At 32.8% G+C, this 24263-nt stretch overlaps 1 protein-coding gene across 1 annotated transcript; it reads left to right on the top strand.

Moving 5' to 3' along the window:
* Positions 1-4429: 4429 nt before the first annotated feature.
* LOC133879450 (serine carboxypeptidase-like 40) lies at positions 4430-10322 on the top strand. The gene is made up of 7 exons (XM_062318021.1): positions 4430-4900; positions 5300-5407; positions 5561-5835; positions 8478-8738; positions 9476-9687; positions 9841-9946; positions 10035-10322. Exons 1-7 carry the CDS (start codon positions 4525-4527, stop codon positions 10188-10190), a joined length of 1494 nt encoding a protein of 497 aa, XP_062174005.1. The 5' UTR covers positions 4430-4524; the 3' UTR covers positions 10191-10322.
* Positions 10323-24263: the final 13941 nt, after the last annotated feature.

Raw genomic sequence — 24263 nt, 5'->3', positions numbered from 1 at the left:
AGGTTTCAAGTTCAAATCCCCACCTAAGCCCAATTTTTCTTTATTTTCACAAAATCCAAATGGGCCACTGTATTGGGTTGGTCCAATTAGGTCAACCCACTTAATTGGGCCAGGTCAAGCATTTAAAGTAAAATCGGGTCGGGTTGGGCTCTTGGGTTTTTGTATAGTGCTGGCCCAAATCGGGTCAGCCCACTTAAATGGTTTTTTTTTTTTCTTTTTTTTTTTGAATAAACAAAAATTGGGCTAGATATGGGTTAGAAAACCCTACCCGAAATCCAAACCTTATGACTCGAAATCCTTATGGGTTTGAAACCCTATCCGGAAAGTTAACCAGAAAACTTTAAGTCCCAACCCGAAAACATATTCGACCTAGAAACCTTAATGGGTCGAAACCCTTACTCAAAATTTCTTTTTCCCCTGCGCCACCACCCTCTTCCCTATGCGCCTGCCATGAAGGGCCACCGCCCATTGTAGGCGGCATCATGCCGCTGTACCGACCAGTTGACAGGTAGCCCGTATAGGGCCGTCGTTGCTGTCAAACACCGATGGCCCTGATGAAACACTAAGTGTTGCATAGCCACCCCTTGCAACTTCATGCGGCGGCCACGAGAGGTTGCCGCTCAGCAGGTCATGGCGACCCTTAAGGGTCGCCGTTCACTAAGGTATCTGGTGGCCTGTGAAGTGCCGCCAATACTGTCACAGCCCTTAGCCCCACCGCTATCTCACACAACGACGGCGGCCACGAAAAGGGCTGCCTCCTACTGCCTACGGTAGAACTCGCTCACCTTTATGCAGTCTTTCATTGGCGAATGCCGGTGTTGCTATGTGAGAATCCGTTAGTGGTGACACTGGTTTCACTTCAAATCTACTTTACAGAGAAAGAAAGAAAGAAACAACAAAACATATTACAATGCAAGTGTACAGTAGTTTCACGGTACAAAAGCCATAATATTGCAATATTGCATAAACAATAATGAACATAAACAATATTGCAAAAAAGGTGTAATAATCGGATGTAAAAACTATATGTGAACCATAAACATAGAAACTGAGGATCAATGTAACTTAATGCTGAGCAAAATAGCATAAAGGTGGCTCTGATACTACATGTTAAAACATAAAAACATATTATGCACTACTAACATACACAACGGAAAATAAAAAAACAAGATTCAGGCTTACCTCTAGCCATCTTTGCTCAAGCGTTTTGACGGAGATCTGAAGAACAAGAAAAATGTTATCTAACATATGCCTTACTGTATTGCCGTACTGATGGTGTACACAAACTATATATTTATAGGTTAAGTTAGGGACCATCAAATATGATAAACACCGTATTGTTCCTACTATCAAGGAAACAATATTATTAATTGATTTTAAAATCAATTAAATAATTTTATAACGGTAATTTAAATTAATATAACCGTAATATCGTATATTATATTTATTTATTAAATACAATAAATATCGTATATAAGGCATATAGGCCATATATGATGATAATATCTTACGATATCAAGACCGAGACTACTCAAATCTGCTAGAGGGTACTCTTGGTATATCTTTTCGATCCTGTTAGAACAAATCTGAGAAAAATTCAAATATAATATTTGTAAAACGAAACAATCCAAAGGAATAGCTACCCACTAGCTAGTCTTATTCTAATCCAAGATTCCCTATAGTTTTCCTTAAGAAAAGGGCCTCAGAAATTGCTTGCCTCATGTCTCAATCATTGCATCACAGTCCGAAATAATTCACAGTACGCACTGATCAAAACTCTCCCATTTCTCTCTGTTTTGGTCCACCATTTCCTAAAAGGACAACGAGAATTCGTTTTCATGGATTTGAATTTCTAACTAAATTGGCTCTGTTCGGATTAACTTGTGAGTCGACTATATACTAATTCGACACATCATCTTGAATTGCCAACTTTACTTTGGGATAGGGTTGGTTGGCCATCTAAGAATTGATAGTTTGGGGTGGGGGTGGTCCAACACCCTCTGAACCAATTTTTAAGATAATCGAACTATCCCTAATGTACGGTTAGTTGCCCACCCCAACCCAACCCAACCCAACCCTTTTTATTTTTTGTATTTTTTGTATTTATTTGTAATTTTATAAGAACTTTGTTCAAAAAATATTATTGCAATTTATATGAAGGGATCATTTTGTAACAAAGCATATTACAAAATTTGTAATTTCATTTTAAAACTAATGTAGAGGTTTTGAATTTGAACGGTCACACGTAAGATAAGAGTTTTAGAATATTAATTAAATGATTAAATTTATCAATTTTTATTAAGCTTATCCTTAAAGGATAGGCGGTGGTTTATCAAAAATTAATTGCAAAAAATCGACTGTTGGCAGGGGTGGTTTGGCCTTAGAGGCCTAGATCCATTACTCATAAATGTGCTTAATTAGGACCACATCTTTCATAAAAATAAATAAATAAATAAAATAAATAAAATAAAATTAGGACCACATCTTTATCGTATTAATTGACTTGATATGATTGTATTTAATTATAAGATAATCAGTCTGCCTTTGTCTCTCATGCATTAATTATTGCATAACAATGAACAGAAAAATCCACCAACAGCCGAACAAAGGGGCCGTCTGGAAGTCTCTTAATAGATTATACAGATTGAATCAACCAGCTGCGCTTGGTGTTAATTTGCAGTACAATTTAGTAAACAAATTAATTATTTAATTTAAAAATATTGTAGTAACAGCCGACAATCATCAAACAAACAAAGGACAATAAATTAATCCCAGCATTTCAACATGCACGCAGGCTTCCAAAATATTGAATGTTATATATAATTAGCTTGGCGTAAAGGCGGCAAACAGGAACCCTCTCTCAGCCAGCACTAGAAAAAAAATTCTCAAAGATAGATATGAGAGGAGGAAGGAGTAGATCTACTCCCTCTTCCTCTCTCTTTCCCTTTCTACTCCCTACTCCTACCCTCCTCCTTCTATTTTGGGTTTTTTTTTTTTTTAGGTGTTTTCCGATCATATCAACAATTTTGACATCTCCGCTATGCATCCGTTCATCTACCTCCGTGTTGTGCTATTCATATCTTCCATGGCAGCTGCTGTTTGCTGATTCGTGTTTTTATTTTGAATAAGAGTTTTCTTCTCTATAGATTTGTTCTCATAGACGATCTATGAGATGAAGGTTAGTCAGGTGTGAGGGGTTATCTCTCATGGCCTGGATAGTTTCGTTGTGAGGAGTTATCTCTCATGGCTTGGATAGTTTCAGTGTGAGAGGTTATTTCTCATACCGGTTTACATAAATTTTTCTAGGATATTTGGCTACCATTGTCTTATAACATATAATAAAATGATTACAAGTCATTTGAAACAATGTTATATTATTATATGATCATATATTCCTTTAATCCTATTATATTACATGAATAATATGATTAAGTATTTGGATTGTCATCATATCATATATATGACTAACAATTAAATATTGATACTATTCATTTTTACTATTTTTTATACATATAACCAATAAATTATAACCAATTAATATATACTGACTAATAACTACTGTTATTTGTTATTTAATTTATACTTACATTAGTATATTGTTTATTAATATACTATATTATAAAAATAAGTTATATATTAACAAATTAATATAATATATATATTGTTCGACTCGGTTAAAGCTCGTGAACCCGCTCGTATAAGGATCGACTTGCGAACAGTTCATTTAATAATCGATTCGAGTACGAGTCGAGTTTAAATCGAGCCAATCCCGAATAAGCTCGCAAGTGGCTCAGATCGTTTACACCCCCGACATGCACCAAGACTCAAAGTTTTATCCTCTTATTTATCATAATAATAATAATAATAGTTGATAATTCCAATTTCTAAGGTACGTATTATCAACACAATCCCGATTTTACGGGCAATGCTGGACCCAAGAGGAAGGTGCCAACTGGTGAGGTTGGAATCTGAACATTACTTGCATGTGTTAATAATTAATGAAACAAGCACATACTTTACACTACTCACATCAGTCACATGGCAGAACATGATTGGTGGCAAATTAAAGGCACAAACTTTTGATTTCCAATTTGGCCCATGCCATTAATAATTATCAGATTTTTTCCTCCTTTTTGTTTTGTTTTGTTTTTTTTTTTTTTTTTAACCCTCCTCGGTTGTTGTTGAAAGATATATATATATATATATATTACATTTTTATTATATTCAGAAAAGCAAGAGAGAAAAGAATACAAGTAAATACAAGTATGATAATCATTATAATCCCATTAATATTCCATTATAAGTAACCATAACAGATAATATTTTAATATCAATCAGATATAGAATATATGAAAAATATATTCTAACTTATATATTTATATATATATACCCTTAAAACACACTTTCCTTCTACTATATATACAAACAATAATTTAGCTTGGATCTCAACCCATTGCCGTTCTCCTTTTTTTTCTTTTTCTTCCTCTCTTTCTATAGAGCTAGAGAAAGGAGAAACAAAGTACAATGGAAAGTAAGCCTTTTTGTTGGGTTCTTTTAGCCTTTTTCATTCTCTCATGCTTTGTGGGTCAAACTCATGGGAGGATGAAAGAGCAAGGGTTAAACCATCTCTACAAGGCCATTTCGAAGCCAAATTTTGGTCTCGACACAAGTCTTTTTCAGGCAGCTAACCTTGTCGTCGATCAAACTAATGTTCTTCCTCAGCAAGGCTTGAAAGAGAGAGATTGGATTAAGGCATGGCCGGGACAACCTCCCGTGAAATTCTCTCAGTACGGTGGTTACGTCACAGTGAATAAAGTCGCCGGTCGCGCGCTCTATTACTACCTCGCAGAAGCTCAGCAGTATAAGGATACATTGCCTCTTCTTCTTTGGCTCAATGGAGGTATACATATATAATACAGTCTACGATGTCATGTCACTTTGCTCAAATAAAACACTTGTAATTTGTTCCTTTTATATATATATATATATATATATATATATATATATATATATATATATATATATATATATATATATATATATTTATGTTGGGTTTTTTTTTTTTTTAAGGGGTTACCATTTTTAAGAGAGACAAAGAAAGATGGTTGGGATGAAGAAAAAAAAAAAAAAAAGACATAAAAAATCCTAGAACGAACCTGGCCTAGAACTCTTGATATGTTGACCATTGATGTAGAAGCTTTACCTACTTTCTCTATCTCTATCTCTCTCTCTCCTCATTCCAAGTTTTCTCTCCTTAATTTCCTTGATGATTAACCTTGCTTAATTATTGTCTGTACAGGGCCAGGTTGTTCATCTCTTGCATATGGAGCAATGCAAGAGCTGGGTCCATTTCGCGTGCTTAGCGATGGCAAAACACTTTTCAAAAATAATTTTTCTTGGAATTATGGTAAATTTATTTAATGACATTTGTTGTATTATTTTTAATGAAAAATATGGAGAGTTTAGATTTTCTTTTCTTCTTTGGTTTCTTTTCTTCTTTGGTTTCTTCTTTTCTTCTTTGGTTTCAATTCTAATTTTTGTTTTGGAATTTTCTCTTCAGCTGCTAATGTTCTGTTCCTTGAGTCACCTGCTGGGGTAGGATATTCTTACTCCAATACGACATCGGATTATGATAAAATGGGAGACAGAATTACCGCAGCAGATAATTATTTGTTTTTGGTGAATTGGCTAGAGAGATTTCCTGAGTACAAGAATCGTCCTTTTTATATTTCTGGAGAAAGTTATGCTGGGCATTATGTTCCTCAACTTGCACACACCATTCTTCATCACAACAAGAAGGCTAATAAGACCATTATCAACCTCAAGGGAATCATTGTAACTCTCTCTCTCTCTCTCTCTCTCTCTCTCTCTCCACATATGCCAATAATTGGAAAGTTCAAGTTCTATAGCAAATAATTAGAAATCATAACTCGAAAGTGGTTAGCTTAGCTTTTCAACATGAAGAAAGCATGAAAATTAATTAACTTGGAAGTTAGCTAACTATAGTTATGTTACTCATTGTTGCTTCCCTTTTTCTTTTCTTTCTCTTAAATTTTCATATTAATAAAATTTAATTAAATTTATAATTTTTTTTTATCAATATGAACTTTTAAGATAATGACGCAAGGCAGAACTAAGATTGTTCTCACAACGCAGAAACTAAGAATTAAATATTGAAAAGAGAATTCAGGAAGAGAGAAAATAACAAATAGGAAAGAGAAATACCATAATTTTCTCAAATAAGCAAATAGGAGAAATAACTCTGAAAGATTTAAATTTAATTGATACTTTAAAACTTGATTCTAAAATAATACGAAAATGTCTTTATATAAGAAAAATTTGAGTATTTTCTAAGCAGAATACTTGAAAAAAAAAAAATAAGAAATAAATAAAAATATAAAACATAACCGTAGATGAATCAAATAACCGATAATTTAACGTTAACAAAGAAAATTATATGAACCTTACACTTGGTGTGACCGTAGAAGTGGACCAAAACCCATGACAATATTAGACGTACCAAACCAGCCCTTTTTTGCCTTTAGGAAATAACGTAGTAGCTAGTGGGTTTGTAACAATCTAGGAAAAATGCTAGTTACTTTTGAATTATAACTCTAAAATGATAAGTCAAGTTATTCCTTAAATTTATAATTCGCCCATCTCATGAGGGAAATTTATCTTCTAAATGTAGGACTAACTTTATAAGGTGACACAAACTCTCCGCTCAAATTCTTAATTAACGTCCTTGTCAATTAAGGTGCATGCAATTGCTCAACACTACAGTGTTACTAGGTTACTAAAATACCTTTTGTAACCACATTTGCGCTATAACTTCAAAAGGACTAATCAAGACATATATATATATGATTTTCTGGATCGATCTGAAACTAATTACTTTATAGAGTCATGCACATTATTACTTTGGGTTCATGATGTGTGAAATGCAATTGATTTGATGGGAAAACTACTTTTCACATGCTAAAACAAGATGATCGAACAATGGGCAGTCAACTCAAAACGTTCTTTCTTAAATGAAGTTAAATGATCACATCTTGCAAAAACTTTTCTTGAGAAATAATCCCAACACTAATTTCTCACAACAGCCTCACAACAAGCTGACGTGACTGGTAATATTTTATTATTTTTTTACAAAAAGAAAACAAAAGAAAACAAAAAAAATAATAAAATATTACTCGCCACGTCAGCTTGTTGTGGAGTTGTTATGAAAAATGAGTGTATGGATCATTTCTCATTTTTCTTTCCCCTCTTTGAAGCTTAAACTTATGTTTTAGACAACCACCCATGCCATTCAAAAGAAGAAAACAGACATCAACAATCCAATTAAATATAACATGCATGCCTGAGCACCACAGAAAACTCGGAAGAGGGTTTAATTAACCAGGAGCTTAATTGCTCCACTTCGTCTACGAGTGTTGGGGGGCTACACGTTATTGGCACCCGGCCCCATAAACTACTTTTCACATGTATATATTAAGGAATAGAATTTATCGTTAGTGCGAAAATTGGGCTTCTGCTGGTCCACTGACCACTTCCTGTGGTGCAAAATTGTTGATAGTTTGTCGAGTTTCTTTTGTTTTATGCCCTCTAGTTTGTCATCATTTTGTTTCAGCCGTCATTATTCGGCACCAGAAATATATGAACAAATTGGGCTAATCTCTGGTCCATCTGGGTCACATTCAGCCCATCACGCACTTCTTGTGCTACATTAATTTGTTGATAGCGACAACGATTTCTAGGGGTAGGTAATTTTGTTGTCTCAATTGTTAATGATTTGAATAATAAATATAATAGTTTTTAAGAACCCATCTGTTCAAACAAGTGTCTACAGCCCGTCCATTTATTGGATAGGTAGCAATTCTAACTACAAATTGTTGAAGATTTGAAATTTCGGATCCATCAATAAATAGATAAACAAAAAGGAAATGAGAATTTTTTTTTTTTGTCAAACTGAGATAAATGAAATTTCTTCCACCAAGTATATAAAATTGATAAAAATCTTTAGAGCATGCGTATTTTTAACGTGCATGCGAGAATAACATGTTTTAAGGACAAATATCACTTGTTCTGAAATTGAATGTAAAAATCACATGCTTTAAGAATATACGTCGAACTAAAAGAATTTCCTCCTACCTACCTTTCAAAAGATAAAGGCTTGTTCCGTGCATGGACCATGGAAGCTTTTGCTCTCTTTGGGCTAGTGTTGACGCACTGCCCTGTCCATATTGGATGGTGCAAAAGGGTCGAATAGATGAAAGTGGAAGTTTACAACTAATTTTTATTTTCTCATTTTATAAAATCATATATTGAAAAGTTTGTTACTTTTAAATACTATGCTATTTAATAGATTTTTATACATATATTATACAACTAAAATGATGTGACAGTGAAAATCAACTCTTAATTATTTTATTTTTACAAATGCTGATTCAAAAGCTAATAGGTTCAACATATTGCAGATTGGAAATGCATTAATCAATGATGAAACAGATGAACGAGGAATGTATGATTACTTTGCAACACATGCACTCGTTCCGGACAGACTTGTGTCTCAAATACAAAAATACTGTGATTTCTCACCCAAAGCTGGCAATCAGTCAAGTGAGTGCTATGCAGCCACTAATGCAGTCTACCTGAATATTGGCAACATTAATATCTACAACATCTATGCTCCCCTCTGTTTTTCTACCAATGTCACAGCCCGGCCCAAAAAAGCTTCTGTAAGTGACAGTTTCTCTCTTGTAATTAACAAGTATTAAAGATCTAGGAGAGACACTAAGTATATATATATAACAGGTTTACAAAAGTAATAAAATTTTGACTAGGAAAAAAAAAAGTGATAATGGTTTATTAGAAGAAGGAGAGATCCAAAGTGTATAGGAGGTATAAAAAAGGTTCACCTAAAGAAAATATGCTCCATTTTGGTTTGTAAAGAATGAGAAGAAATGAAGGGAATTTTTTTTTTATAAAAAAAAAAAAAAAAAAAAAAAAAAAGAAAAAAAAGAAACAAAAGAAAGAAAGAAAGAAGTGACGGTCTTAATAACAAGATTTGAATAAAGACCCTAATTTCACGCTCGGGGTATCTTTCCTTTATGATATGCTTCCTTAGGATCCAAACAGTTCTTAAAATGTGTACCAAAAATTTGACTTAGCTAAAAAAAAAAAAGTTATTATAGTAAGGTTTTCTTTGAATAGGGTAATGTAATGCACTAGCTATATCGTTATGATGCATTGATCTTAAAATAGGATTTAGTATAGTAATTTTTTTATTTTTTATTTATTTTTTTCAGAAAGAGGTGATGGACTTAGGCCTCAAAAGTTTTATAAGTTGTCTGATTTCTTTCTTTTTTTTTTGGTAAAATGAAGTAACCTTACCTTATTTAAATCATTAAATGACATATATATGCTCTGGAAAAAATCAAAATAAAAGTTGGATTAATTATTTTTTGTTGTGCAGATACTAAATTTTGATCCATGTAGCAACTATTATGTGCATGCATATCTAAACCGGCCTGATGTTCAAGCAGCCATTCATGCCAATGTAACTAAACTTACACATGACTGGGAGTCATGCAGTTATATTATTAGTAACTGGTTAGATAGCCCTTCAACCATCCTTCCCCTTCTTCAGGAGTTCATGGCCAATGGTCTTAGAGTTTGGGTTTTTAGGTAAATAAAACTTCATTAATTGTCATTATCATTTATATTTTCTAATTGTTGTTGTCGTTGTTGCTATTGTTCAACAGTTTGTGGGTGCGTAATTGAGTAATGCTATTTAGTAAACTCTTATACTACTGAAATGATGTATTGGATGAAATGCAGTGGCGACACTGATGGAAGGATTCCTGTTACTTCAACAAAGTACTCTCTAGACAAATTGAAGCTTCATGTGAAGACTAATTGGCATCCTTGGTTCCTCATGGGAGAGGTATAGATTAATTACTTCTCTTTTGTCTATTTCTTTTCTTAGCATATATAGTTAATTAATTTCTTCAATGATTGGGTTTGTGTCACAGGTTGGTGGGTACACAGAAGTGTATGAGGGAGACCTAACATTCGTGACAGTGAGAGACGCAGGGCATCAAGTGCCAAGCTTCCAGCCAGCCAGAGGACTTTCTTTGATCAAGCACTTCCTTGATGGCACACCTCTTCCAAACACTAAAAGATCCTGACTGATTTCATTTAATCTTAAGCTTCCTTGCCTTTTCAATGTTAATTTTATTGTGCATTTGCTTGGTTTCATCTAGCTACCATGATTTATAAAGAAAGTAGTAAGTTGCTACTTAATTAGAGAAAAACCCAAATTTGCTTTTTTATTTTTTAGAAAAAGTATATATACTCGATCCCCTATAATTACCAAACAATTTGTAAGGTTTTTCAAACTTTTAATTTTTGCAATATCCTCCGTAAACAAAACCTCATCCACCAAAGCCTCATTATAAGAATCTGCTTCATTAGTGTCCAACTTTTTAGCAACGACCTCAAAGTGGCTGCTAATAATCAATTATTAGCGGCGAAAAACAAAGTCGCCGCTAATAGTCGACACTAATATATAAAAGCATTAATATTAGCGTCAACTTTTTGGTCACCGCTCGTCACCACTAATAACTGTTAGTTAGATACAACTAGCATATATTTTATTCAGCTTATATTTAGCTTTAATGATAGCTGTAGATATTTTATAATTATAAGTCGATTATAGTTGCCTTATTTGGTTTCCTATAATCATGTAATTATTGATATTTAGCATGGTAATTACGGTTTATTTGCTATATAATACGACAATCCTCACAAAGAGAGGTATTCAATCCAATTGACATGGTATTAGAGCCCTCATCTAATTTAGGGTCGTTCAATTTTTGTTTTTATTTTTTTTGCTCTTAATAAATCATATAGAGGTGAACTTTGTCAATAAGCGGTAGAGTGTTGCTCTAGGCTTTCGGTGAGTTTTTTTTTTTTTTTGGTAATTTCCTGGGTAGTCGGCATTTTCTGGAGTTTTGGTGACTGTCAGCAGTTTCTACTGGATTTCCGGTGGGTTTCTAGTGGGTGCTAGGTTTCCGGTCAATTTCGTGTTGTTAGCGGCAGTTTCTGGTGGGTGCTAGGTTTCCGATCAGATTCTTGGTAGGTGTCGGCAGGTTCTGTACGAACTGTTGGAGCAGTTTCGACGATCTGTGTTAGACAGGAGCAGTTCCGGTAGGTTCTATGCTTCTTTTTTTTGGAGCAGTTTCAGCGATCTGTGGTGGGATTCCTATGCTCGATCTTCTAGATGTGCACATGAGCGCTGTTGTGCGCTCATGCGCTTATAACTTGTCCAAAACTGCCTGTTTTGATGAAAGGCAAAGCGGGAAATAATGCTCTAGTGAAAATTTCGAGCCAAAAAATTTTGGGTCTAAAATACACCGTTTTGCCCCCTTTCAACCTCCGAAAATTTTCCTTAACCCCGGTTAAACTCCTCTGAATATTCTATTTGTCCACCCTCACTAACTCATCAAGGGGCAATAATATTACTGGCAAAGCTTTCCAGTCTTTCAGAGCTTTAAGTAGTTACATAGGTTTGTTTGGTTTAAATATTATTCAATATTCTAATCGAGTTTTATTCAAAAACTTGGAAACCCACATCCAACCCGAATAAAAACCCGGATTTAAATATTCTAATTTTCAAATTCCCTTATTCAACACCCAAACACAAATTCAAAAAGAATCTGAATTCTATTTAACATCCAAACACATTTTCATTGCCTTGAAATCTGAAAACAGATTCAAAATATTATTCTTATTCAAAAAATTCAATACCCAAACGGATCATTACTGTTTGAGACTTTCAATCCTTCGCGGTTCAACCTTTCAGAGATGTAGAAATTAGGTTAGAATCACAAAGAAGGAAGACAATACAATTTTACAAACGATGCATGTGTTTCAAGTAGTACATGACAAAACACACATTTGAAATAATAAAGCTTGAGTTACGTTGTGTTGACCAAAACATTGATTTGCGAAATCCGATATGTTGATTAAAGCATATTTGTTAAATGACGCGTTTAGTAATATACAGAATTCTCAAATACACTTTGAAACAAGTTTAGTAGTTCAACAACAAATTAATCCCAGCATTTCAACATGCATGGAGGATTTCAAAATATTGAATATTATATAGAATTAGCTTGGCATAAAAATAGGAAAGAAAATTATCATATTGCATTGTCTTATTGCTCACCAAATGATTTCACCAAAGCAAAGACAGATTGAGGGGAGATATAGGCTATGACACCCCAATTCTAAAATAATAATAATAATAATAATAATAATAATAAAGATAATAATAAGTTATAAGGTTAAAAAAAATAAAAATTTAGCTTATTAGTTCTTACCAACCATTTTCTTTTTACACTTGACTTCTGCCGTAAGTGTTTTCGGCTCCGTCCCTGCACTAAAGACTCATAGTTTATCCTCCTTATTTAACATAATAATATTAATAATAATAATAGAAGATAATTCCAATTTCTACTGTATGTATTACCAACAAAATCCCGATTTTATGGGCAACCCTTGACCCAAGAGGAAGGTGCCTGCCGGCGAGGTTGGAATCTTAACATTAATTGCATGTGTTAATAATTAATAAAACAAGCACATACTTTACACTACTCACACGGCAGAACATGATTGGTGGCAAAGGTACAAACTTTTGACTACCAATTTGGTCCATGCCATTAATTAATAGTTATCAGATTAAGAAAAAAACACTAATTCTAACCCTTCACGTTGTTGAAAGATATATATATATAGTAAGAATATATGAAAAATATATTATTATTTTTATTATATTTCATATTTGGTTGATATTAAAATATTTTCTATTTACGGTTAATTGTAATGAAATATTGAATATACAGAAAAGCAAGAGAAAAAAGAACGCAAGTAAATACGTACAAGTATGGTGATCATTACAATCCCAATATTTCATTATAATTAACCGTAAATAGAGAATACTTTAATATCAACCAAATATAGAATATATGAAAAATATATTCTAACATATATATTTATATATACACCGTTAAAACACTTTCTTCTCCTATATGTACAAACAATAATCTAGCTTGGATCTAAACTCATTGCCTTTCTCCTTTCTCTTTTTCTTACACAAAGAACAATGGAAAGTAAGCCTTTTTGTTGGGTTTTTTTAGCCTTTTTCATTCTGTTATGCTTTGTGGCTCAAACTCATGGGAGGATGAAAGAGCAAGGCTTACACCATCTCTACAAGTCCATTTTGAAGCCAAATTTTGGTCTCGACAAAAGCCTTTTCCAAACAGCTGACCTTGTTATCGATCAAACAAATGTTCTTCCTCAGTAGGGATTGAAAGAGAGAGATTGGATTAAGGCATGGCTAGGACAACCCTCCGTGAAATTCTCTCAGTATGGTGGTTATGTCACCGTGAATAAAGCCGCCGGTCGTGCACTCTATTACTACCTCGTCGAAACTCAGCAGTATAAGGATACATTGCCTCTTCTTCGTGGGCTGAATGGAGTTATACACAAAACATATATAATACAGTCTACAATAAATGTCATGTTACTTTACTCAAATAAAACGCTTGTAATTTGTTCTTTCTTTTTTTTTTTTTTTAATGTTGGGGTTTTTTTTTTTTTTTTTTTTTTTTTTTTTTTTAAGGGGCTTCCTGTTGTTTTAAGGGAGACAAAGAAAGATAGTTGCAAAAAAAAAAAAAAGAAAAAAAAGAAAAGAAAATCATAGAACTTAGAACCTGGCCTAGAACTCTTGATATGGTCACCGTTGACGTAGAAGTCTTACCTACTTTCTCTATCTCTCTCTCCTCTAGAAGTGACGCCACACCTTTGCATGTTCCTCATTCCAAGTTTTCTCTCCTTAATTTCCTTGGAGTAGACTCAATGAGAACAATATTTAGCTATCCTCGAAATTGGTCGGAGAAAATTCTGACAATTTAGACATGTTTTAAAAATGTACGTGAAATTAAATTGACAAATATAACAAACTGAATGAGAGAAATTTAATTGGAGGAAACTCATATATATATATATATATATAGAAGTTGGCTAGAATCACTGTAGCAGATAATTATTTGTTTTTGGTGAATTGGCTAGAGAGATTTCCTGAGTACAAGAATCGACCTTTTTATATTTAGGGAGAAAGTTATGCTGGGCATTATGTTCCTCAACTTGCACACACCATTCTTCATCACAACAAGAAGGCTAATAGGACCATTGTCAATCTCAAGGGGATCATTGTAAGTCTCTCTCTCTCTCCACATAGGCCAGTAATTGCAAAGTTCAAGTTCTAGAGTAAATAATTAGTAATCATAACTCAAAAGTGTTTACCTTTAGCTTTTCAACATGAAGAAATCATGGAAATTAATTGACTTGGAAGTTAGTTATATTACTCATTGTTGCTTCCCTTTTCCTTCTCTTTCTCTTAAATTTTCGTATTAATAAAATATAATTAAATTTATAATTTTTTTTTTATCAATATAAACTTTTAAGATAATGATGCGAGGCAGAACTAAGATTGTTCTGACAATGCAAAAACTAAGAATTAAATATTGAAAAGAGAATTCAAGAAAAGAGAATAAAAAATAGGGTAGAGAAAAAACTTAATTTCTTCAAATAAGCAAATAAATAAATAACTTTGAAATATTTAAATTTAATTGATACTTTAAAACTTGATTCTAAAATAATACAGAAATGTCTTTATATATACAAAGTTTCAGTATTTTCTAAAAAGAGTATTTGAAGAAAAAGAAATAAATAAAAATACAAAATATAATGGTACCTGCACCAAATAACCAGTAATTTAACATTAACAAAGAAAATTATATGAACCTTACACTTGGTTCAACCTTGTAGAAGTGGACCTAAACCCATGACAATATTAGGCATACCGAACTAACCCTTTTTTGCCTTTAGGCAATAGCGTAGTAATGAGTTTGTAACAATCTTGAAAAAATGCTAGTTACATTTAAATTATGACTCTAACTTTATAAGGCGACACAAACTCTCCCACTCAAATTCCTAACGTACTCGTCATTGTGCATGCAGTGTCTCAACACTACATAATGTTACTAGGTTACTCAAATACCATTTGTAACAACTTAAGAAATATGTTAAACCACATTTGCACTATAACTCCAAAAAAACTAATCAAATTATATATATATAAATTTAAATTTTACCCCTAAATTTTTTTTTAAATTTGGCCCCACAAATTTCAAATGTTGACTCCGGCCATATATATATATATATTCTAGATCTCAAGCTAACTTTATGGTGTGTCACATTATTACTTTGGCTTCATGATGTATGAAATGCTATTGATTTGATGGGAAAACTACATTTTCACATGCTAAAACAAGATGAACAATGGGCTTATCAACTCAAAACGGGCGTTCTTTCTTCTTGTATATTAACGAATAGAATTTATCGTTAGTGCAAAAATTGGGCTTCTGCTGTTTCTTTTGTTTTATGCCTTCTAGTTTGTCATCATTTTATTTCAGCCGTCATTATTTGGCACCAGAAATATATGAACAAATTGGGCTAATCTCTGGTCCATCTGGGTCACATTCAGCCCATCACCCACTTCTTGTGCTACATCTGTTGATAGCGACAATGATTCCGAGGGGTCTGTAATTTTGTTGTCTAAATTATTAGTAATTTAAATAGTAAATATAATAGTCTTTAAGGACCCATCTGATCAATTAAGTGTCGTACAGCCCGTTCATTTATTGGGATAGGCTGCAATTCAAACAAGAAATTGTTGGAGATTTGAAATTTCAGATCCATGAATAAATAGATAAACAAAAGGAAATGAGATTTTTTTTTTTTTGTCAAATCGAATTAAATGAAATTTCTTCCATCGAGTATATAAAATTGATATGGATCTTTAGAGCATGTGTATTTTTAAAGTGCAAGCGAGAATAACACGCTTTAAAGATAAATATCACTTGTTCTGAAACTATATGTGAAAATCATATGCTTTAAGAATATAGGTCAAATTGAAAGAATTTCTCCTTACCTACCTTTCAAAATAAAAATGCTTGTTTTATGCATGGACCATCCAAGCTTTTGCTCTCTTTGGGCTAGTGTTGATGCACTGCCCTGCCCACATTGGATGGTGCAAAAGTGTCGACTAGTTGAAAGTGGATGTTTACAATTATTTTTTTTTCTTCTTATTTTATAAAATCATATATTGAAAAGCTCGTAACTTTTAAATAGTACGCTATTTAATAGATTGTTATACATCTGTTATACAACTGAAATGACGTGACAGTAAAAATCAATTCTTACCTTATTTATTTTTACAAGTGTTGATCTAAAAGCTAATTCGTGCAACATATTGTAGATTGGAAATGCAGTAATCAATGATGAAACTGATGAACGAGGAATGTACGATTACTATGCAACACATGCACTCATTCCGGACAGAGTTGTGTCTCAAATACAAAAATACTGTGATTTCTCACTCAAAACTGAAAATCGATCAAGTGAGTGCAATGCAGCCACTGATGCAGTCGACCCGAATATTGACAACATTAATATCTACAACATCTATGCTCCCCTATGTTTTTCTACCAATGTCACAGCCCGGCCCAAAAAAGCTTATGTAAGTTAGAGCTTTTCCCTTTTAATTAACAAGTATTAAAGATCTAGGGAGACCTTGAGTATCTATATATATATATATAAGAGGTCTACAAAAGTAATAAAATTTTTACTAGAAAAAAAAAAAAAAAAAAAAAAAAAAAAAAAAAAAGTGATAAAGGTTTATTAGAAGAAGAAGAGATCTTAAGTGTATAGGAGGTATAAAATAAAGATTCACCTAAAGAAAATATGCAAAATTCAACTAAGGGGTTAGCTCAGGTAGTGAAGGCCTTGGACTTGGTGGCATTTTTCCATCGGGTTTTACCCATACTGCTTTTATATATCGTATTCGAATAAGGATCCCCTCAAATTATTTGCGTGAATTTAAGAGAAGGAAAATGTTAGATTTACAACACCAATACAACAACTGTACAACAATCTCTCACATGAGGGTGGGTCCCACATACTGGGGCCCACCCTCATGTGAGGGGTTGTTGTACAGTTGTTGTATTGGTATTGTACAAGAATCAAATCCCTTAAGAGAATTAGGGCAGGTGATTGTGATAGAGCACTTATGGAACCCACCTGAGTCCTAACCAAATAAAAATTAGGCTACCCAACTACTTATCCTGCCAGGTGGGTTCTATAAGTACTCTCTCATAATTACCTGCCCGAATTCTCTCAAATTCGAGCAGAGAATTTGAGGAGATCTTGATCTATTGTATTCAGCTATTCTGAACAGCATTTTCATACAAACAGTGAAGAAAACAGGTTACTCAATTTGGAGCATTTTCGGATCTCAGGTTACCCAATCTGATAATTGGCGAGCCCAATTCAAGTTTCAGGTTTCAACCCTCCTACTTCTCCGGCTCGTAAGGATCGGAGGCTTCTGAGTTGTCGGGCTCCTTTTTGAGGGCCACTTAGCTGACATTTGCTGTTAATATATTATTGCCTTTCCTATTAGAATTTATTCCCTACCTTAATTACTCTAGGGTTTCTTGGTTACTACTCATAGCCTCTCTATATATAGAGGTCTCTTGTAATATGTTATGAATATACTACTCAACATGGTATCAGAGCCTATTTTGATCCCACTTTTGGATTTAATTTTGCCTATTTTGTTGTGATCTGTGGCTCAATTCATTGGCGAAACTTGGCACAATATGGTTTGGCTCTTCACAAGATTAACGGTTAATTTCTATTTTCGACCATCATTGTAAGTTGCGGTTTGTCCCCTCATGGGATTGACGGATATTCTCCGTTCTTCGGCCGTCTCCTTCAGCCTTTTGGCACAATGTGGTTTGGCTCTTCACAGGATTGACAGTTAGTTACTGTTCTCTAACCATTATTGTCAGTTGTGGCTTGGCCCTTACGGGATTAATGACTTGTTTCCGTTCTCCGGCTGTCACTTTCAGCCTTTCTCACCGACACCGTTTTGATCCAACCATCGACTTCGGCTGCATTTAAATTCGGCTTCTAATTTCAAACTCAAAGTTCCAGAATCTTCTACCTGAATTTGAGGGGGGATGTTAAAATATATTATTGCATTTCCTATTAGAATTTATTCCCTACCTTAATTACTCTAGGGTTTCTTGGTCACTACTCATAGCCTCGCTATATATAGAGGTCTCTTGTAATATGTTATGGATATACTATTCAATACAACGTAGGCCTTAATATATTTCCGCTCTTTCTCTCTCACATATATATTCTATATTTTATATATTTATTTCAACATTTGCCAGCCTATCTCTGATCGGATTGGGTTGACTGTTAATGTTGGCTTGAGAAACGGCAACGTTGGCCAATTGTCGTTACCCATCTTCCTTGAAAGATAAATGAACAAGCACATAGCTGGCTTCCTCATTCGGCGGCGTCTAACGCAGTCTTCTGTTCTATCCCTTATTGATTCCACCCCTCTTAACCCCTTTTTTTTAAAAAACTATTCTTCCCTGTACATAACCTATTATTATCATAATTTGATCTATCAACAACAAAATTATATCTTCCCTTTGAATCTTGACATGCTTATTATTACAATGCACTTTATCGTCTAGGTTCAATTTCGTTGTATCTAACAGTATACATAGTATCATGTCATTTAAAAATATATGTAAGATTGTAACTGTTGTCGACCCTCAACCCTCGGGGTTTGATTGGAAAAAGACACTTTCTTTTGTGAGATAATGAGATTGTGGACTAAACAATTGTAGTGGAAATAGGGTTTCCCTATATATTATTAATATAATTTGATAAGCAAAAAATTTATCTCTAGTTTGAATTTTAACATGCGCATGTGGCCGCTATGAATATGATGTCGTTACGAGTCTACATCTTATAACAGAAGAAGTCTTGTAGTAGCAAGACTCTCCTAATTTAGAATAAGAATGTATAATTTCATTAAGAGTATAAGACTAGAATAACTTATAGATAATTAGTTATCTTTATTGATAACATTAGAATTATGATTAGATTAGGATTTAAATGTTACAGATAATATGTTATCATTATTGATAACATTAGAAGTGGTTTATTCTAGTTAGTCTCTTACTTTTACTGTGCATTGTAAGTGTCTATTTAAAGACACCATAAGTTCATTAATGAAATTAAGCAAAGTAAAGATTAATATTATTCAGCTCTAGAGTTGATTTGGGAGGTGTTAGGATTCCTCGAACTACCCTTATTCTATCTGTTATGTGCTTGAGAAATTAAGCCCATAACAACTTGATATCAGAGCCACATTGTGACTATGGACAAAGCCAACCATGTCTGTCAGAGTCTCCCAAGAAGAATTTTTGACATGATCAGATAAGTTTTTCAAGCAATGGAGAGATGAGATTGCAGCATGTTGCCGCTAGCCGGAAAAATCCTTCCAATCTTCACCAGACATCTCCAACGACCACAACCAATCCATCAATCCACATGATTCAACTAGGGCTGGCAATTTTGACACGACACGACAACCCGACACGAACACGACACGAAATTAGCGGGTTTGGGTCTACCTTAAACGGGTTTGGGTCATAAACGGGTCTACCCGTTTATGACCCGTTTATCTCAGTTAAACGGGTCGTGTCGCGGGTCACCCGCGGGTGACCCGCCGGACACGATTACCTTTTTTTTTTTTTTTAATATATATAACTTATTTAATATATCAGTTATTAATTAACAATAATTAATTAATGTTATACAATATATAATTATTATTTATTAGTTATATCTATAAGTATCTATATAATATATAATTTAATTATAAAAGATAATTAATATGATTATATCTTATATGATCTAAGAGACTAAGACTCTAAGTTTAATAATTAAATATCTAATGATTGTTGAATTAACAATAAATTGTTAATCATATGATTTAATGAAAATCTTGATACTTAATCGTGTTATTCAAATAATTATATCATATACAATGACAATGTAATTGGTATAATCCCAAATCAATTGATTAGCATTAAAATCAACAATGTGTTTCTTATAATCACAAATTAAGTATAATTATTATAATTCATATTATATATATATATATATTTGAGAAATCATAGATCTTTTATAAAATCATCCAGAAAAGGCTTGCTCCGCAAGTACATATGATCGTATGTATTATCACTAGAATTTATATGAAATGCTTATGATTTAACAATTTATATGATATTAAATCTTATGTGATATAGCATATTATATATTTATTATATAATGTAATAGTCATATCAACAATACTTATTTTGTATTATTATATAATTAAGTGTGATTCAAGTTATAACAATATACTATGATCTAATAACAATAGCTAGATGATATGATCTAACAATTCATTTGATTTAATTTAAATATGATGTAACATTTTATATGATATTAAATCTCATGTTATACGGCACAATGTATAATCTAATAATCATATCAACAATAATTATTTTGTATTATTGTGTAATTAAGTGTGATCCAAGTTCTAACAATGTATTATGATCTAATAACAATAGTTAGGTGATATGATCTAACAATTCATTTGATTAAATTTAAGTATGATCTAACAATTTATATGATATTAAATCTTATGTCATATGACACAATGTATATTTATTATAGAATCTAATAATCCCATAGTTATATCTCCTATATATGCGAATTATAATAATAATATATTAATGCTTATCTAGTTATATTATATAATATAAATGTTATTATTAGATACTATCGGTCTATCATACTAAGGAAGTTATGACAATGCATTAATCTTATGGTCCTATCTCATAATTCATAGGCTTTGACTCTTGAGCCTATGAATTATGATTAAGTGTAATTTGTGTAAATATGTAATTACTAATTATGGATTTATGATTAACATTTAACAGATTAACTAATTAAGTATAAATGTATAATTATATGATATGACAATGTAACTTATAAGTTAGAATTAATTATTTTTAAGTATAAATAATAATTTTTTAATAGGTTATTAACAAATATGCCCCCATAAGATATCGTATATTACTTATTAAGTAACAAATTAACAATAATTAATATATATTAATTATTAAGTAACATACTTATATCTATAAGTATCTATATATTTAATATATAATTTAATGATAAAAGATAATCATATGATTTAATGAAAAATTAAACTGCTATCATTAGAATTTATATAAAATGATCATAAGATCATATGATCTCTAAGTATTATCATATGATCTAACAATTTATGTGATATTAAATCTTAGGTGATATGGCACAATGTATATTTATTATATAATGTAATATTCATATCAACAATACTTATTTCGTATCATTGTATGATTAAGAATGATTTAAAAATTCATTTGATTAAATTTAAATATGATATAAGAATAGTAATTCTGATTCTGATTGTCTGATTTTATCATTTTATGTTTTAACTTTTAAGCTTTAATCACAAAACAAATGTTCAAAAATCACAAAACAGTGAAAAGAGTCGAAAACAAAAGTTCAAAAAACAAATTTCATAAGACAACTAAAGGGTAAAGGCGTAAAGCTATCAAATTGAAAAGTGAGAAGTGAAAACCCTAACCTTTTCCACAATTCCAAACTTCCACGGTCTTCCACAATTCCACTTCCACGGTTCCACTGCCCTTCAGCGAATCAACAGTTCAGCACTTCAGCCCCTTCTCTTCTTCTTTCATCTAATCACTAAATCACCTAATCATCAGTTCAGGCTGTTCAGCCCCTCTCTGACTCTCTCCAAGAGTCCAACAAATTTCCAAGTCCAAGCAAATTAAGCAATGTCTCTCTCCACTGGCTGACAAAATCCATCACGGTAAGAGTCCAAAATTTGTTCAAATTTCAAACAAATTTCAGATTTTCATCAAATCTATCACCGGCAAGTCTAAGATTTTCTCTGTGGTTTCAGAGCATGACTTTTGTGGGTTGTGGGTTTCGGTCCTTCGGAGCAAGATTTTTATTTGTTACTCTTTGAGTCTTTGCTGGACATTAGTTTGATTTGATCTCCAAATATGATGTCTAGAGTTGGAAACTTGGTTGGCTCAAATGCGGATGTAACTAGTGAAGGAACCTCTTCATCTGAACCGGTGAAGTTGGAATACCTGCAACGTATCTTGAGTAATATTGGGCCTGCAGGTATGAATCTGTCTCCTTAAAGAATGCCTTTATATTTTATTTGTTTTTGTGCTCTAAACTCTCACGCTTTGTTATGTGATGATACATATTGCAGATAATGCTGGATATCCAGAGGAAGCTGATGATTTGATTTGTCATTTTTATATATCAATCTCTGATATCAGCTAGAGTGTAAAGAAGTCTGTCAATCAATAGTAATGCATGCTATTAAATATGCAACCTTTTGAAGCTGTACATCCCCGAGTTGTTTCCATCTAGGAGATTTCCCAGGACTAGTAATCCCATTTTCTTTAGTGATTTATTGTTATTTGCTTCTCATTTTTTTTCCTTCTTTTGTATTCCCTATATTGCTAAGTTTTTAGTACGTTATAACTGCAATGCTTGTAATAATGCATTTTTATCTGTTACCTTTAAATGGGAAATCGAACATTCTTTTTACTTAAGGCTTCTCCCTAACTATATTTGTGGTTGCAGCCTCTATATATGTGCCATGTTCTATGGTACATAGAGTTTCATGTTCTGTAGACTATTACCAAGCCAAATATAGGATTTGAGTATAACATAACCACATAATCATCTTTAGAACATTAATCCTGCCATATGAAATGTGCAGATTTTGAAAAATCTGAAGAATGCTTTCTGGCCATTTCAACATGATCGTACCAGGAGTTTGTTCTTATGGGCAGCACATGCAGCTATGGATAAACCAAATATTGCTGAAGAAAGGTATTCAAGTTTTCAATTCAATTGCAATGCAATCTGTACTTAACAAATAAGGTGTTCATATCAGATTCATATCATAATTTTTCCTTTCATAACAAATAAGGTGTTCATACCAGTTTTTGTTAGTGGTGTTCAGTGGCTTCATTTTCTTTTCTTTTTTTGGTTAAAAATCTTTCCTGCGTTTTACGACACTATGAATTACCGTCTACAGAAACAAGACTATAAGATGGCTCTTAGAAAGTATCGGAAGGCTTTACGCTATCTAGATATCTGCTGGGAGAAAGAAGGAATTGATGAAGGTGAGCTATCACTTTTCTCATAGAGTTTATTTATGCACTGAGGATGATCTGAAAATTTTAGCAATTACACATGCCTCAATTTTGATTGCATGCTTTATTTCTTCTGACTGCATAGAAGTGTTCATGTTTGAGAAAGACAAAGTCACAGATTTTCACTAACAGTTCTGTAAGTCATATTTTCACTATATGATTGTTGATAATGACAATTGATCTGTTGACTTGTTAAAGTGAAGAGGGTACCAGAATTTGGCTGTGGGAATGATTGGTCAAATAAAAATATCTATTAATGCCAAGTAAACCTGGGCCAATTTTGTCATGAACTCCAGATTTTTTGTAGCAATGATATTATAATTACGGAGAAGCTTCTGCCTTCCCCTCTATTCCTATATTTTATTAAGATAAAGATAAAACCAGCAAACCTTGCAATGGTGGGCTCTTCATTTTTTAGCAGCACATGCAGCTATGGATAAACCAAATATTGCTGAAGAAAGGTATTCAAGTTTTCAATACAATTGAAATGCAATCTGTACTTAACAAATAAGGTGTTCATATCAGATTCATATCATAATTTTTCCTTTCATAACAAATAAGGTAGCCGTGGATACAGCTTCAGCTTCAGCTTCTTGTAGAAGTATCAACGCTCTTACTTTTCACCCTACCATGGATCTGACTGAACTAAAATGGGTGCTACACTGATTTTGCTAATGCTTAAGCCTTAATGTTTCAAACTTGAGTTTCTAGTAGGTTGTTTGATTTCTGGTTTTTGGCAGTTCTTTGATGGACATTGCATAGGGGCATAGGGGGCCTCTTTTGCCTTTCTTGATACTTGTGTTAGAATTTGAGGTCTTTAGACTGATTCGTGCATACTGCATAATGTAGACATCAGGTAAATATCCTCTCTTTGCTCCTCTTCTCTTTCTGTAATTCCTCTACCTTTGCATATAGAGCAAGTAATTGCTTAATATGATGAACCTTATTATCCTGCTTGCATAATTT

Source organism: Alnus glutinosa, chromosome 10 (genome assembly GCF_958979055.1).
Source record: "Alnus glutinosa chromosome 10, dhAlnGlut1.1, whole genome shotgun sequence".
Taxonomy (NCBI): Eukaryota; Viridiplantae; Streptophyta; class Magnoliopsida; order Fagales; family Betulaceae; genus Alnus; species Alnus glutinosa.
Note: the sequence above shows the minus strand (reverse complement) of the source record. Positions and strands in the feature narration are given on the sequence as shown.